Source organism: Erinaceus europaeus, chromosome 7, assembly GCF_950295315.1.
Source record: "Erinaceus europaeus chromosome 7, mEriEur2.1, whole genome shotgun sequence".
NCBI classification, from domain to species: domain Eukaryota; kingdom Metazoa; phylum Chordata; class Mammalia; order Eulipotyphla; family Erinaceidae; genus Erinaceus; species Erinaceus europaeus.
In genome coordinates, this window is record NC_080168.1 from 6,395,403 (window position 1) to 6,408,052 (window position 12,650).

Consider the following 12,650-nt stretch of genomic DNA (forward strand, 5'->3'; position numbering starts at 1 on the left):
GGAGGGGGAGGGACAGGGAGGGGAGAGAAGAGGCACCACCATAATGCAGAGAAGAACACTGTTACATAAATAAACAAGTAAATATACAAACAAATAAATAAATCACCTTTAAACAAAAAAGTCTGTTCAGGGTTAGAGAAAGAGCTAGCTCACCAGGTGAGGTGTGTCTCTCTTGCCAAGTACAAAATCCAGGTTCAAATCCCAGCGGGGCAGCACTGAGAGAAACTCTTTTTCTTTGACTCAAAAAAGTGGCCTCTCCTGTGTGAGGCCCCAGCTCTGGGAAGGGGGTGTGGGGAGTGTCTCAAAATGCAAAAGAATGGGGGAGTAGCATGAACTGACCTTGGGTTTTCCACAATTTTTCTTTTCTCCCTTCCTCTGTCTCTCTCTCCCTCTCTCTTTCTTTTTGCCGCCAGGGTTATTGCTGGGGCTCAGTGCCTGCACTATGAACCCACTGTTCCTGTGGCCATTTTTCCCCATCTTATTGGATAAGACAGAGAAATTGAGAGAGGAGGAGAAGAGAAGGAGAGAGAAAGACAAGACACCTGCAGACCTGCTTCACCACTTGTGAAGCCGGACACCCCCCCCCCCCCACCCTGCAGCTAGGGAGCCAAGGGCTAGAACCTGGGTCCTTGCAATTTGTACTGTGTGGGCTTCACCAGGTGCACCACTGCCCAGCCCCCTCCACAAGTTTCCTATTCGCAATTATTTGGCAGTTCCTGCAGCCAGGGGTTGTAGGCCAATTACTCTGGGCATTGTACATCCAGGGAAAGCAGAGACAGGACTGCTCGGGCCTCGCGGTCACAGGCAGGAGGAATCACTCATCCGTCCTCCAGCCTCAGGCTCCAGACTGGCCACGTGGGGCCACAGGGGGTGCAGGGCACAAGGATACTGCAGGCAGGAGGCCCAGGAGGAGAAGAAGTGCCTGCCCAGCATGTTCCCGCTTCGTGTGCACATCCAGCTGACACACTTGTCGTGCCCCGTGCTGACCACCCACTCCGCCGCCAAGCTGAAGACGATCGCGGACACCCGGTTCTGATGAGCTGCGGAGACACACAGGGATGCTTCTGTGACCTTCGGGAAGAGGTGCCCCACCCCTGTGGCATCCAGTCGCCATGGCTGGGCGGCACCATAAGGAGAATGTTGCCCCGTGCCTGCGACCAGGTTTCAGCTCTCTGATCCACCCGCCCGCCCTTCCCCCGCCCTGTCCCCTTGTCCCCCCAGGCCAAAGGACAGTCAGAAGCTACAGGTCATCCGAGAAGGACAGAGTAGAGGGGGAGACGGGGGGGGGGGGGGGGGGGAGATGAGCTCCTGTCACTAGCAGCAGCACACACCAGACAGATGGTGAGGGGGTTATGCACCCAGCATGATCTCACGGATGAATGGAAGACAGAGACACAGAACTGGGGGACCAGGAAGGGGGCTCGGCAGGTAAGTCTCCATCTCCCAGAGTAAGGCCCAGGGCTTGGTCTTTGGCACCGCATGAGTAGAGCAAAGACAGAAACGGCCAGAATTCCATGGGTGGACGGTGGGGTGGTCTTTTGTTTTGTTCTCTCTCTCCCCCTCCCTCTCCCTCTCCCTCTCCCTCTCTCTCCATATCCTAATTTTTTTTAGTTTCAGGTATTGGGTCAGAGGGGTAGTTCAGTGGTATCACACATGCATGAAGTCTTGGGTTCAATCCTGAACTAAGAAAAACAGTGGTTTCCCAGAAGGAAAAGGGGAGACTGTGGGTAAGTCAGATGCAAGGGGTCAACTAGGTGGTTGGGTGTGGAAACTGGTCACGGGGTGCGGGGGTGGGGGGTGGTCACAGTGTGGTATGTGCAAGTGTCAAGTTATGGTGCTGACATATAATGCTGCACACCGCACTACTTCAATAAAAACTGTCTTGGGGCCAAGCGGTGGCACAGCCAGCTAAGCACACAATACTGTGTGCAAGGAGTGGGGTTCGAGCCCCTAGTCCCCACCTGCAGTTGCACGCTTCACGAGTGGTGAAGCGGGTCTACAAGTGTCTCTCTCTCTCCTTCTCTATCTCCCCTGCTCCTCTCAATCTCTCTCTGTCCTATCAAATAAAATTAGAAAATAATTTTTTTCTTTAAAAATAGTAAAGTTTAAGAGGGATTTCAATACTATACTACAGATTAAAACACTTAAGTACAGATGAGTTCTGCAAGTCATACAAGACTTAGTAAAACATTGCCTTTTAAAACATTTTATTTATTTATGGGATAGAGACAGAGAGAAATTGAGAGGGGAGGGAAAGATAGAGAGGGAACAAAAGGCACACTATAGCCCTGCTTCACCACTCAAGAAGCTTTCCTCTTGTATGTGGGGACTGGGGACTTGAACCTGGGTTCTTGAGCATGGTAACATGCGCTCAACCAGGTAAGCCACCACCCCCGCCACACACACACACACACACACACTGCTTTTTATTATCTATAATGCCAATATTTTGGTCCTTTAGAGTCACAGACACTGTGAACAAGAGCAAGTACTTCCTGAAATTTAATTGTGCAGATGTGTAATTGTCACATTTACAAAGAGGGACAAGGCTTATACTATTAGTGGTAAAAATGCCGGAAGCAATAGCTACATATTCTTTCTTGGAAAGAGCTCATTGTTTATAAGAGGGCTTTTGTGTGTTTGTTTATATCTTGTCTTTTGTGAAGTGAATTTAGAAATGTATGTTTCGCGGGAGTCGGGCAGTAGCGCAGCGGGTTAAGCGCACATGGTGCGAAGCACAAGGACTAGGGTAAAGATCCCAGTTCGAGCCCCCGGCTTCCTATCAGCAGGGGAGTCGCTTCACAGGTGGTGAAGCAGGTCTGCAGGTGTCTGTCTTTCTCTCCCCCTCTCTGTCTTCCCCTCCTCTCTCCATTTCTCTCTGTCCTATCCAACAATGACGACAGCAACAACTACTACAATAACTACAACAATAAAAAAAAAGGACAACAAAAGGGAAAAATTTAAAAAAAGAAATGTTTGTTTTGCTACATTTTAAAAACTGCCTCATATGGCAGAATAAAAAGCTAGACAATCGCTAGAGCACTTCTGATCAGAAGAGAAGGCCACGTTCCAGTCTTCTGTGTGTCTATGTGCGAATGTGTTATAATTACCTGGGTAGGTCTTGATAAAGTTCATTTTGTTAAAATCTTCTGAGACATGGAATTCCTAAAAAGAAGCACATGCAGTAAGAAAAGGTATGCTTTAAAAAAACAACAGGAATTTTGCTTTCAAAGGAGACAGTAAAATCCAAACATGTTCACACAAACATGTCCACAACTAGACTTGGGATTACTCAAGGTGAGCTATGTAAGCATGACGGGAGCTCACCAGCCCTCGGGCCAGGCCACCATTTCTTTGGCAGAAAACGGACCAAGAAATGAAAGTGCATCTAACCAGAGCAACACTGTTGTTCTCTTCCTCCTCCACGTGTGATGGTTTTGGGTTCTCTCTCTCTCTCTCTCTCTCTCTCTCACTGCAAAGGACACGTCATTCTAATGTTGCTCAAGATGGCACAAAAACAAAGCCAAGCTGAAAGCCGCACTATTAGCAGTGTTTGCAGCTACAGCGAGAGCCAGCCACTGGCTACTTGCCAAGGGCACAGTCACACGATTAGTAAACAAACACAGAAATAGAAGAGAGGCAGAAGCTGCAGATGGTTTCCTCTCTCTCTCTCTCTCTCTTTTATAACACTTGTATTTTTATAGGCTATGTGATACTTTATAGGTTAAAATAAATCAAAAGTATGTATTTCTTTTTAAAAATTTTTATTATCTTTATGTAGTTATTGGATAGAGACAGCCAGAAATCGACAGGGAAGAGGGTGATTAGAGAGGGAGAGAGACGCCTGGTACAGCTTCACCACTCGCAAAGCTTTCCCCCTGTAGTTGGGGGGGGGGGGAACCAGGGGGCTTGAACCTGAGTCCTGGTGTACTGTAACATGTGTGCTCAAGCAGGTGCGCCACCACCCGGCCCCAAAAGTATGTATTTCTTAAAATGAAAATGAGCAGGAAAATGAACAGGATGATAAAATATTAAAGATCACTGCTTACAAGATTATCGTCACGACTGGAGAAAGGTCTCCAGTGGCAGCGCACTGGGCCCGAGTGTCTAAGGTTCAGTCCCCAGCACTGCAAGTACCAAGGTGTGTCCTGGCTTCCTTTTCTTTGCTCTGTCCCATCTGAAACTCTTTCTCTCCTTATGTCATGAATAAAACAAATCTTCAAAAAAAGTTTCTATTGTCCTCTACTAAATAGTAAGCTCTTACAACTCTAAGTAACCGAAATATTATGTACTATGGACTAATCAGAGTGGGAGGGAAAAAAAAAAATCCTAAAGGGATCAAAGTAGAAAAGCAGGCGTGAGGATGGCACGTGGACAACTGACCCGCGCTGGGCGGGAGGTGACTGGATCACTCACTAACCAGTAAGGAATCGGATCCACGCCGACCCTTTCCACTGAATCAACTCTTCTATCTATCCTGTAACCGCAGTTTACCCGGCAGCCAGGAGTCACTAGCGGGGCCCTCAAAAATAAACACATGACTGCTCTCACCACCAGAGAAACCGGGCAAAGCTTGCACTCGGGGGCTCCCTGGTCTGTGGTGCATCCATCCCCGTGACAATGTGCTAGACTGTCTTCAGCAGAAGAAGGGAAAACTGGCTGTCACTGTCTCACCTGTGGAGGGACATCAGGCTCACGGACTTCATTTTATCTCCCTTTCCTCCACCTGCCTGCTGGGCTCTTTATGGTCAGAAACCATGACTGCAACCCTGAGCTCCCCAGAACAAGTTTAGAATGAAGCACCAGGTAAAATTCACCCGGTTTCTTGGCTTGTCGTCTGTACTGAACCCAAAACCAGTTTTCTGCCACACCATCAGGTATGGGTGGGTCGATCCATCTTCTCGGTGAGCATGGGGAGGTTGACTTGGTGAAGACGTTCTGGAAGTGACCTACCATGACGGCTCCGTTATCCTGGCCCACAAATATCCGTCTGCTGTCCTGATGGTAAGCCAGGGCAGAGCAGGGGGCTGCCAGAAAGACAGAGACCACGTCACAGGCCAAGCTGGGCAGTTCAAGTCATTGCTAAAAGTCCACCACTATGGGGATTGTGCGAAGCTGTACCCCTCTAATCCTATGGTTTTTTCAGTGTTTCCTTTTTATAAATAAAAAATTAACAACGACAACAAAAAAGTCCACCACTAGAGAGAGAGCTACACATTTTAGACTGAGAAAAAGAGGGCGACATTGCTTAGTTAAAAGCCTTCGTGTGAACTCGACTGACTGTGTGGCGGACGTTCTTTGTTGCTGCTGCTGTTTGGATCTCAAGACTCTTCTAAATTCTGACTGTGGGTGAAGGAAAGCGGGATGAAGCTTCATCAGAGCAGAACTCCTCCTGCCTGTGGGCTGGGGAGGTCTGGGGACCAGAGCTCCAAGCGGGAGACCAGGAACCCAGGCTCCACACTCATCCTGTCCCCACCCCTTCCTCACATAGTTCAAAAAGCTGTCACTTCAAGCTGGGAGTATAGATCGACCTGTCAACACCCATGTTCAGCGGGGAAGCAGTTACAGAAGCCAGACCTTCCATCTTCTGCACCCCACAATGACCCTGGGTCCATACTCCCAGCAGGTTAAAGAATAGAAAAGCTATCAGGGGAGGGGATGGGATATAGAGATCTGGTGGTGGGAACTGTGTGGAGTTGTACCCCTCTTATCCTATGGGCTTGTCCATATTTCTATTTTATAAATAATTTAAAAAGCTGTCATCTGCAGTTAAGTGGGGTTCCCAGCACCACTATTCCTAATTATTGGCTGCAGTCCTCAGGCTGAGGAAGCTAGTGTGAAATCACTTTCTTCCTCCCAATATTCCCCCCCCAAAAAAAAACACCTCTCTCATTTGCAAAGACACCCTTTGTCTGCTGCCGGTGCCCGCCTATTCTCAGGGCCTATGCATCCCTCCCAGAAAGCCTGTGTCAGATGAGCTCACTGCCATGAAATCATTCATTTTGAAAAATAAATAAATAGTCTTTAAAAAAAAAATCAGAGTTCTAGTGGTTGAGGGAATAAGACACTGAGGGGGAAAAAAACTGTCTGGATTTGGTTCAGCCTCAAGAATTTTGATTGACCAGGGAAGAGCGGCAACAAGGAAATAAATACAAGTGGAGGACAAACGCGCCTGAGTGTGCTCTAAAATAAGGCTTCTCCGGGGCTGGGCAGTGGTGCACCCGTTAAGTGCACACGGTACGAAGCGCAAGGACCGCATCAAGGATCCTGGTTCCAGCCCCTATTCCACACCTAGAGGGGGATGCTTCCTTTCCTTTCCTTTCTCTCTTTCTTTCTCTCTTTCTTTCTCTTTTTAATATTTATTTTCCCTTTTGTTGCCCTTGTTTTGTTGTTGTTGATGATGTTGTTGTTGTTGCATAGGACAGAGAGAAATGGTGAGAGGAGGGGAAGACAGAGAGGGGGCGAGAAAGACAGACACCTGCAGACCTGCTTCACATCTGTGAAGCAACTCCCCTGCAGGTGGAGAGCCGGGGGCTCAAAACAGGATCCTTATGCGGGTCCTTGCACTTCACACCATATGCGCTTAACTTAACTGTGCTACCGCCCGTCCCCCGGGATGTTTCACAAGCAGTGAAGCAGGTCTACAGGTGCCTCTGCCTCTCTCCTTATCGCCCCACCTCATCTCAATTTCTCTATCCTATACAATAAAAAGGAGAAAAACAGAGTCGGGCGGTAGCGCAGTGGGTTAAGCACAGGTGGTGCAAAGCTCAAGGACCGGCGTAAGGATCTGGGTTCGAGCCCTGGCTCCTCACGTGCAGGTGTGTCAGTTCACAAGCGGTGAAGCAGGCCTGCAGGTGTCTGTCTTTCTCTCCCCTTTCTGTCTTCCCCTACTCTCTCCATTTCTCTCTGTCCTATCCAACACAACATCATCAATAATTACAACAATAAAACAACAAGGACAACAAAAGGGGAAAATATTTTTTTTAAGTTAAAAAAAAAAGGACTCAGAACCTCACTTATAGAAGCAAGCTGTGTCCTTAAAAAATAAAATAAAATAAAATGGAGAGAAACAAATGGCCTCCAGGAGCAGTGGATTCAAGCCTCAATGATAACCCTGGAGGGGTTAAAAAAAAAAAAAAAAGGAAAAGAAAAGAAAAGAAGAAAATGTTATACATGGAGTCGTGATCTGAAGAGGTTTTCTCTCTCTACAGTGGGTTGGTATTTCCTACCAGAGGGAGAAAATACATTATAATATGGACTGTACTCTGAAGTAATGACATGGCTACTGTATGATCAGACTATAAAAAGAAATATCTTTGCTGTAGCTGTACATAGAAGACTTAAAACTCAGAGGGCCAAGCAGTGGCGGTATACCTGGTTAAGCGCACATACTACTTACTATGTGCAAGGACTCAGGTTCAAGGCTCCACTCCCAGAGGGGAAGCTTCACAAGAGGTAAAGCAGGTCTGCAGGTGTTTCTATTTCTCTCTCTCTGTTTCCTTCTTCCTTCTTAATTTCTATAATAAATAATAATAAATACTTAACTTCTATAATAAATAATATAAATAAATAAATGGAAAAGATGGCTGCTGGGAGCAGATGGATTTGTAGTGCCCACACCAAGCCCCAGTAATAGTCCGGGTGATGCTATAAATAAATAAATAAATAAATAAATAAATAAATAAACACAATAACTGATAACTGACTCCAAACCTGACTCCTTTATCTCCCACACTGACAGCAAAATGACTATGCTTAAGGAGTGTAACTTCTTCTTCTAGCGTTTGTCCTTCTTCCGTAGCCAGTCAACAGCGTCAGGTTGAGCCTGATGTAAAGTTTCGAGACCTCCTTTGAATCTGGAGAGGTGGCAGTCGTTGGCTATGTGCGTCATAGTCTGTCTGGAGCCGCAGGGGCAGTTCGGGTCGTCTCTGGCTCCCCAGCGATGGAACATAGCGGCGCACCGGCCATGGCCTGTTCGATAGCGATTGAGGAGGGCCCAATCATAACGTGCTAGGTCAAAGCCGGGATGATGCTTGCAGGGGTCTGTGATGAGGTGTTTGTTCTTTACCTCAGCTGACTGCCAGCTCTGTTTCCAAGAGACTGGAACAGAGAAGTTCAGTGTAGGCATAGGGGACCAGATTGGGTGACGAGACGTCAAGTGTTGGACAGGGTGGACGAAGATATCCGCGTATATTGGCAGGTCCAGTCGAGCGTAGACGTGGGAAATGAACTTAGATGATGCTGCATCCCGACAAATATCTGGCGGGGCGATGTTGCTAAGAACTGGCAGCCATGGAACCGGGGAGGAACGGATGGTTCCAGAAATTATCCTCATGGAGGAATATAATTTGGAATCGACCAAGTGGACATGGGGGCTACGGAACCATACTGGGGCACAGTATTCTGCAGTGGAATAGCAGAATGCCAGAGAGGATGATCGTAGTGTGGAAGCGCTCGCACCCCATGAGGAGCTGGCCAGTCTTGCAATGATGTTATTCCTCGCGCCCACCTTTGCTGCAGTTTTTATGAGATGTTCGTGAAATGACAGACTGCGATCGAGAGTAACGCCAAGATAGACTGACTGGGCTTCATGCCGGATTCTCGTATCGCCAAGCTGCACATTAAGCTCACGCGAGGCCGAGGCATGGTGTAGATGGAAAACAGATGATACCGTTTTTGCAGTGCTAGGGATTAGTCGCCATTTTTTACAGTAATCAGATATCAGAGACATGTCTTTCCTGAGTGTTTCCTCGAGGATGTCGAACTTGGATGCCTAAGTTGTAACTATAATCAAAGAGATCTATGTCTTCATAAAAAGTGATCTTTAATAAATACACAAAGTATCTCTGATGAAGCCATCCAGGCTTTAATGATTTCAAAGGTTCCCTGTCATCATTTCTGCTTTTTTTCAGTGGGTACTAAATCAAATGAGTTACTGTTAAGATTCTTTTATTAAAGTCCAACGTTAGAACTCCATAAATATTTTTTGTCTGGGAATTACAACGTGGGTAGTTATTTTATGAGGCTGGAGATGGCATACGGTTAAGACAGAAAAAAAGGCTTTCCTGGTTTTGAATAAAGATGTCCTGGCTTTCTTCCTAGAAGGCAAGTCTCAAGTGAAACAAGCAGAAACAATTTTAAAAAAATAATGCTTTTTTTATGGCCAGTCATATTAAAAATAAATGGCACAAATCATCTTTCACAATCTTCTTTTGAGAAAAAAAAATTTTACTTCAATCTTAAATCATGTGCTTAAAAGTCTTGTTTTGAAATCAAGCTGTTTCTATTCATTTGGAGTTGAGCCAAGCCCTTTCATGAGCGGTGTTTATAGCTGCTGTCATAATGTAATGACTTGAGAAGTTGCCACAGATAGTGTTTGGCCCTTAAAACCTCAACACTGCAGTCTGGGAGGTAGTTCAGTGAATAAAACTGTTGGACACTCAAGCAAACGAGGTCCCACGTTCTATTCCCAGCAGTGCACTTGCCAGAGTGATGCTCTGGTTCTTTTCCCCCTCCTATCTCTCTCAATAATGAATAAATAAGACCTTTCAAAAAGGGTGGCCTTGTGGTGGCTCACCTGGTTGAGTGCACATGCTACAATGCGCAAGGACCGGGGTTCAAGCCCCTGGCCTCCACCTGCACCGGGAAGGCTTCACAAGTGGTGAAGCAGGGCTGCAGGTGTCTCTGTCTCTCTCCTTCTCTATTTCCCACTCCCTTTTTGATTTCTCTCAGTCTCTATGCAAATCAATAAATAAGTACAGAAAAACACTAAACATTTACTGTCTGGCCCTTTACAGAAAGAGTTAGTGGCCCCAAGCCACACCTATGTGGGAAGCAGTTTTGGGATGAGGTGAGTGTGGACTGTTACTCCAACCAAAGGCAAGTCACTGGCAGCCTCCGTTTCCTCCTCTGTTGAAGGGTAACATTGCACAGCTGAGGCAATGACATCATAAAACAGCCTCACCAAAAATAAGGTGCAGGCTCAAGTGCTACGGGGCATGCGTCTCGTCTGCTGTCACCTAGCAGAACACCTGCAGTGTTATCAGGGGACATGAGCCCAGATGGAGGCAGCAGAGAATCATCCAGAAGCAATAAGCTCCACAAGTGTAAGTACAAACCTTCCTCGGCCGCCAGCCACCCACAGCGCAAAGGTTGGGCCTGACCTTTCAGTGTGTACCAGCCTTTCCGGTATCAAAAGGCAAGGAAATCGGCCTGAAGCCGACCTCTCCCTTTGGTATATGTGTGAGCCAAAAGTCAGGGCTCAGCCGACCTGGTTCTGTGAAGAGACAGCATCCCTCAACACCTGACTCAGAGAGGGAGCACGGACCCGGGGACCCAAGACACGGTCTGCACCAGCCGCCGAGGATATGTGGCAACCCCCAGTTCCTAGCAGAGTAAGATAAAGGGGTAAATAGAAAAATAAAATGGCCTTGCCAGAAATTGAAAAACAAGATCAGAAGGGAAAACACAAGTAGAAACTGAACTGGAATTGGCGTATTGCACCAAAGTGAAAGACTCTGGGGGTGGGTGGGGAGAATACAGGTCCAAAAAGGATGACAGAGGACCTAGTGGGGGGTTATATTGTTATATGGAAAAATGGGAAATGTTATGCATGTACAGACTATTGTATTTACTGTCGAATGTAAAACATTAATTCCCCAATAAAGACATTTAAAAACTAAATAAAACAAAACAAAATAATAAAAAAAAAAGGCCTTGCATGCAGCCTCAACACAGACAGAACTTCTGCTGGGTCATGGGGACAGTCTGTGGGATTTCCAAAGTCCTTGCTTACTGTGACTCCCCGAACATAAGCACACTGTATGGAGTCACCAGGGTAGGATCCAACTGTTGGACCAGTTCTCTCAGAGAAATGTGAGGGCTTCTCCCAGGTTTGAGAGCACCCCCCTGCCTCCGCAGCTCAAGTCTTCGCTTTGACTCTTTGCCAAAACATACCAGAAATCTAAAGTATAGTGACTTGTTATTCAGTGACCGCCAGCCATGGCATTTTGGGATCTACCCGCAGGGGTTATAGTTCAGCCAACTCAGCAACGATGACAACAGAGAGCTCCAAAGCCGCGAGCCCAAGGTCTTTAAGGTTAAGGCCGAGCACACGCCTGAACCTAACTGCGTGTTTTGGTACCGTGGAGAGAAGTTAACTACGGAGGGACCAGGCGGTGGCGCACCTGCTTAAGTGCACACAGTATACACTTCGAAGGACCTGGGTTCAAGCCCCTGGTCCCCACCCGCAGGGGGGAAAGCTTCAACAAGTGGTGAAGCAGGGCTGCAGGTGTCTCTCTGTCTCTCTCCCTCTCTATCTCCCCCTGCCCTCTCTGTCAGAGTTTCTCTCTATCTCTATCTAATAAATAAATAAATGAATAAATAAAAATTTAGAAAAAAACAAACAAGTTAACTACGAGACTCTCCTAAATACATGCTGAGGAATAAATGAGTGAAGTACAAAACAAAAGTCATCACGGTTTTGTCTCCAGTGACAGTAAGCTCCCAGGATAAGTACTGGAGGAGATTAAGCTAAGACCCAAGTCTGAAACACGGGGCAAGTGGCAGGAGAGACAGCACTACTAACCCGGTTACCCACAGAGATGACAAAGGCGAGGAACTCTTTCCAGCCTGGGTCAGGAGTTACCAGTTTTGTTACTGGGCCAAGGGTGGGTTCAGAGGCCCGGCGTGTCCTGCCCCACCTTCATCCAGGTCCAGAAAAAGCCCCCTGGAGCAGCTTCGTGAATTCATGGGTCATGAATTCAGTGGTCATCCCACTTCCGTTTATCTTGTCCATCTCCAAAACTCTCTCCCTTTACACTGTCTGAACTGGAAGACGCTTTGAAGAGGGTTAAGCCGGGAACAGCTGCTGGCTATGATAACATCACCCCAGAACTCATTCTTAACTTGGGCCCCGCGGCAAAGAAGTGGCTCACTACATTCCTGTCCCACATCTTGGAATCTGAATCTATGCCCAAAATTTGGCGTCGTGCGAAGGTAATAGCAGTTTTGAAACCAAAGAAAGGCCCAACACTGGCCGCCAGCTATAGACCAATTTCTCTCCTCTCCGTGTGTTACAAACTCCTTGAGAGGCTGCTTCTGTCACGTATTTCTCATCTTAAAGAGAAATTCCTATCACCCGCCCAAGCTGGTTTCCGCCCAGGAAGATCTACCTGCGAACAAGCCCTGGCCCTCTCAACTTACATTGAAAATGGATTCCAGAAGAATTTAAAGACGGGTGCTGTCTTTGTTGATCTCACAGCAGCCTATGACACGGTATGGCACCGTGGTCTCCTAGTCAAGATCTCAAGATGCCTGCCTCCATGGATGGCCAACACTATATCGTTTCTTCTCCAAAACAGAAGATTCCGGGTGCATCTGGGTGACAAGTCTAGCAGATGGAGACTTGTCTCAAGTGGCCTCTCCCAGGGCTCTGTTCTGGCTCCTACGCTATTTAATATTTACATCAATGACCTCCCAGAAACTTCTTCAAGGAAGTTCATCTACGCCAATGACATCTGCTGTGCAACTCAGGCATCCAAGTTCAACATCCTCGAGGAAACACTCAGGAAAGACATGTCTCTGATATCTGATTACTGTAAAAAATGGTGACTAATCCCATTAACGGTATCATCTGTTTTCCATCTACA

At 47.0% G+C, this 12,650-nt stretch overlaps 1 protein-coding gene across 2 annotated transcripts in view; it reads right to left on the reverse strand.

The window, feature by feature from the left end:
- The window catches only part of WDFY1 (WD repeat and FYVE domain containing 1), a 71,027-nt gene that overhangs the window by 21,460 nt on the left and 36,917 nt on the right, over positions 1-12,650 (reverse strand). For both annotated transcript variants that reach the window (XR_009550607.1, XM_060193680.1), the window contains exons 3-5: positions 4,954-5,027; positions 3,111-3,165; positions 890-1,040 (exon numbers count right to left, since the gene is read on the reverse strand). Coding sequence is in view for 1 of the 2 variants with exons in the window: in XM_060193680.1 (XP_060049663.1) it covers positions 890-1,040; positions 3,111-3,165; positions 4,954-5,027 (280 nt within the window). In the remaining variant the exon portion in view is untranslated. The remainder of the gene's footprint in view (positions 1-889; positions 1,041-3,110; positions 3,166-4,953; positions 5,028-12,650) is intronic.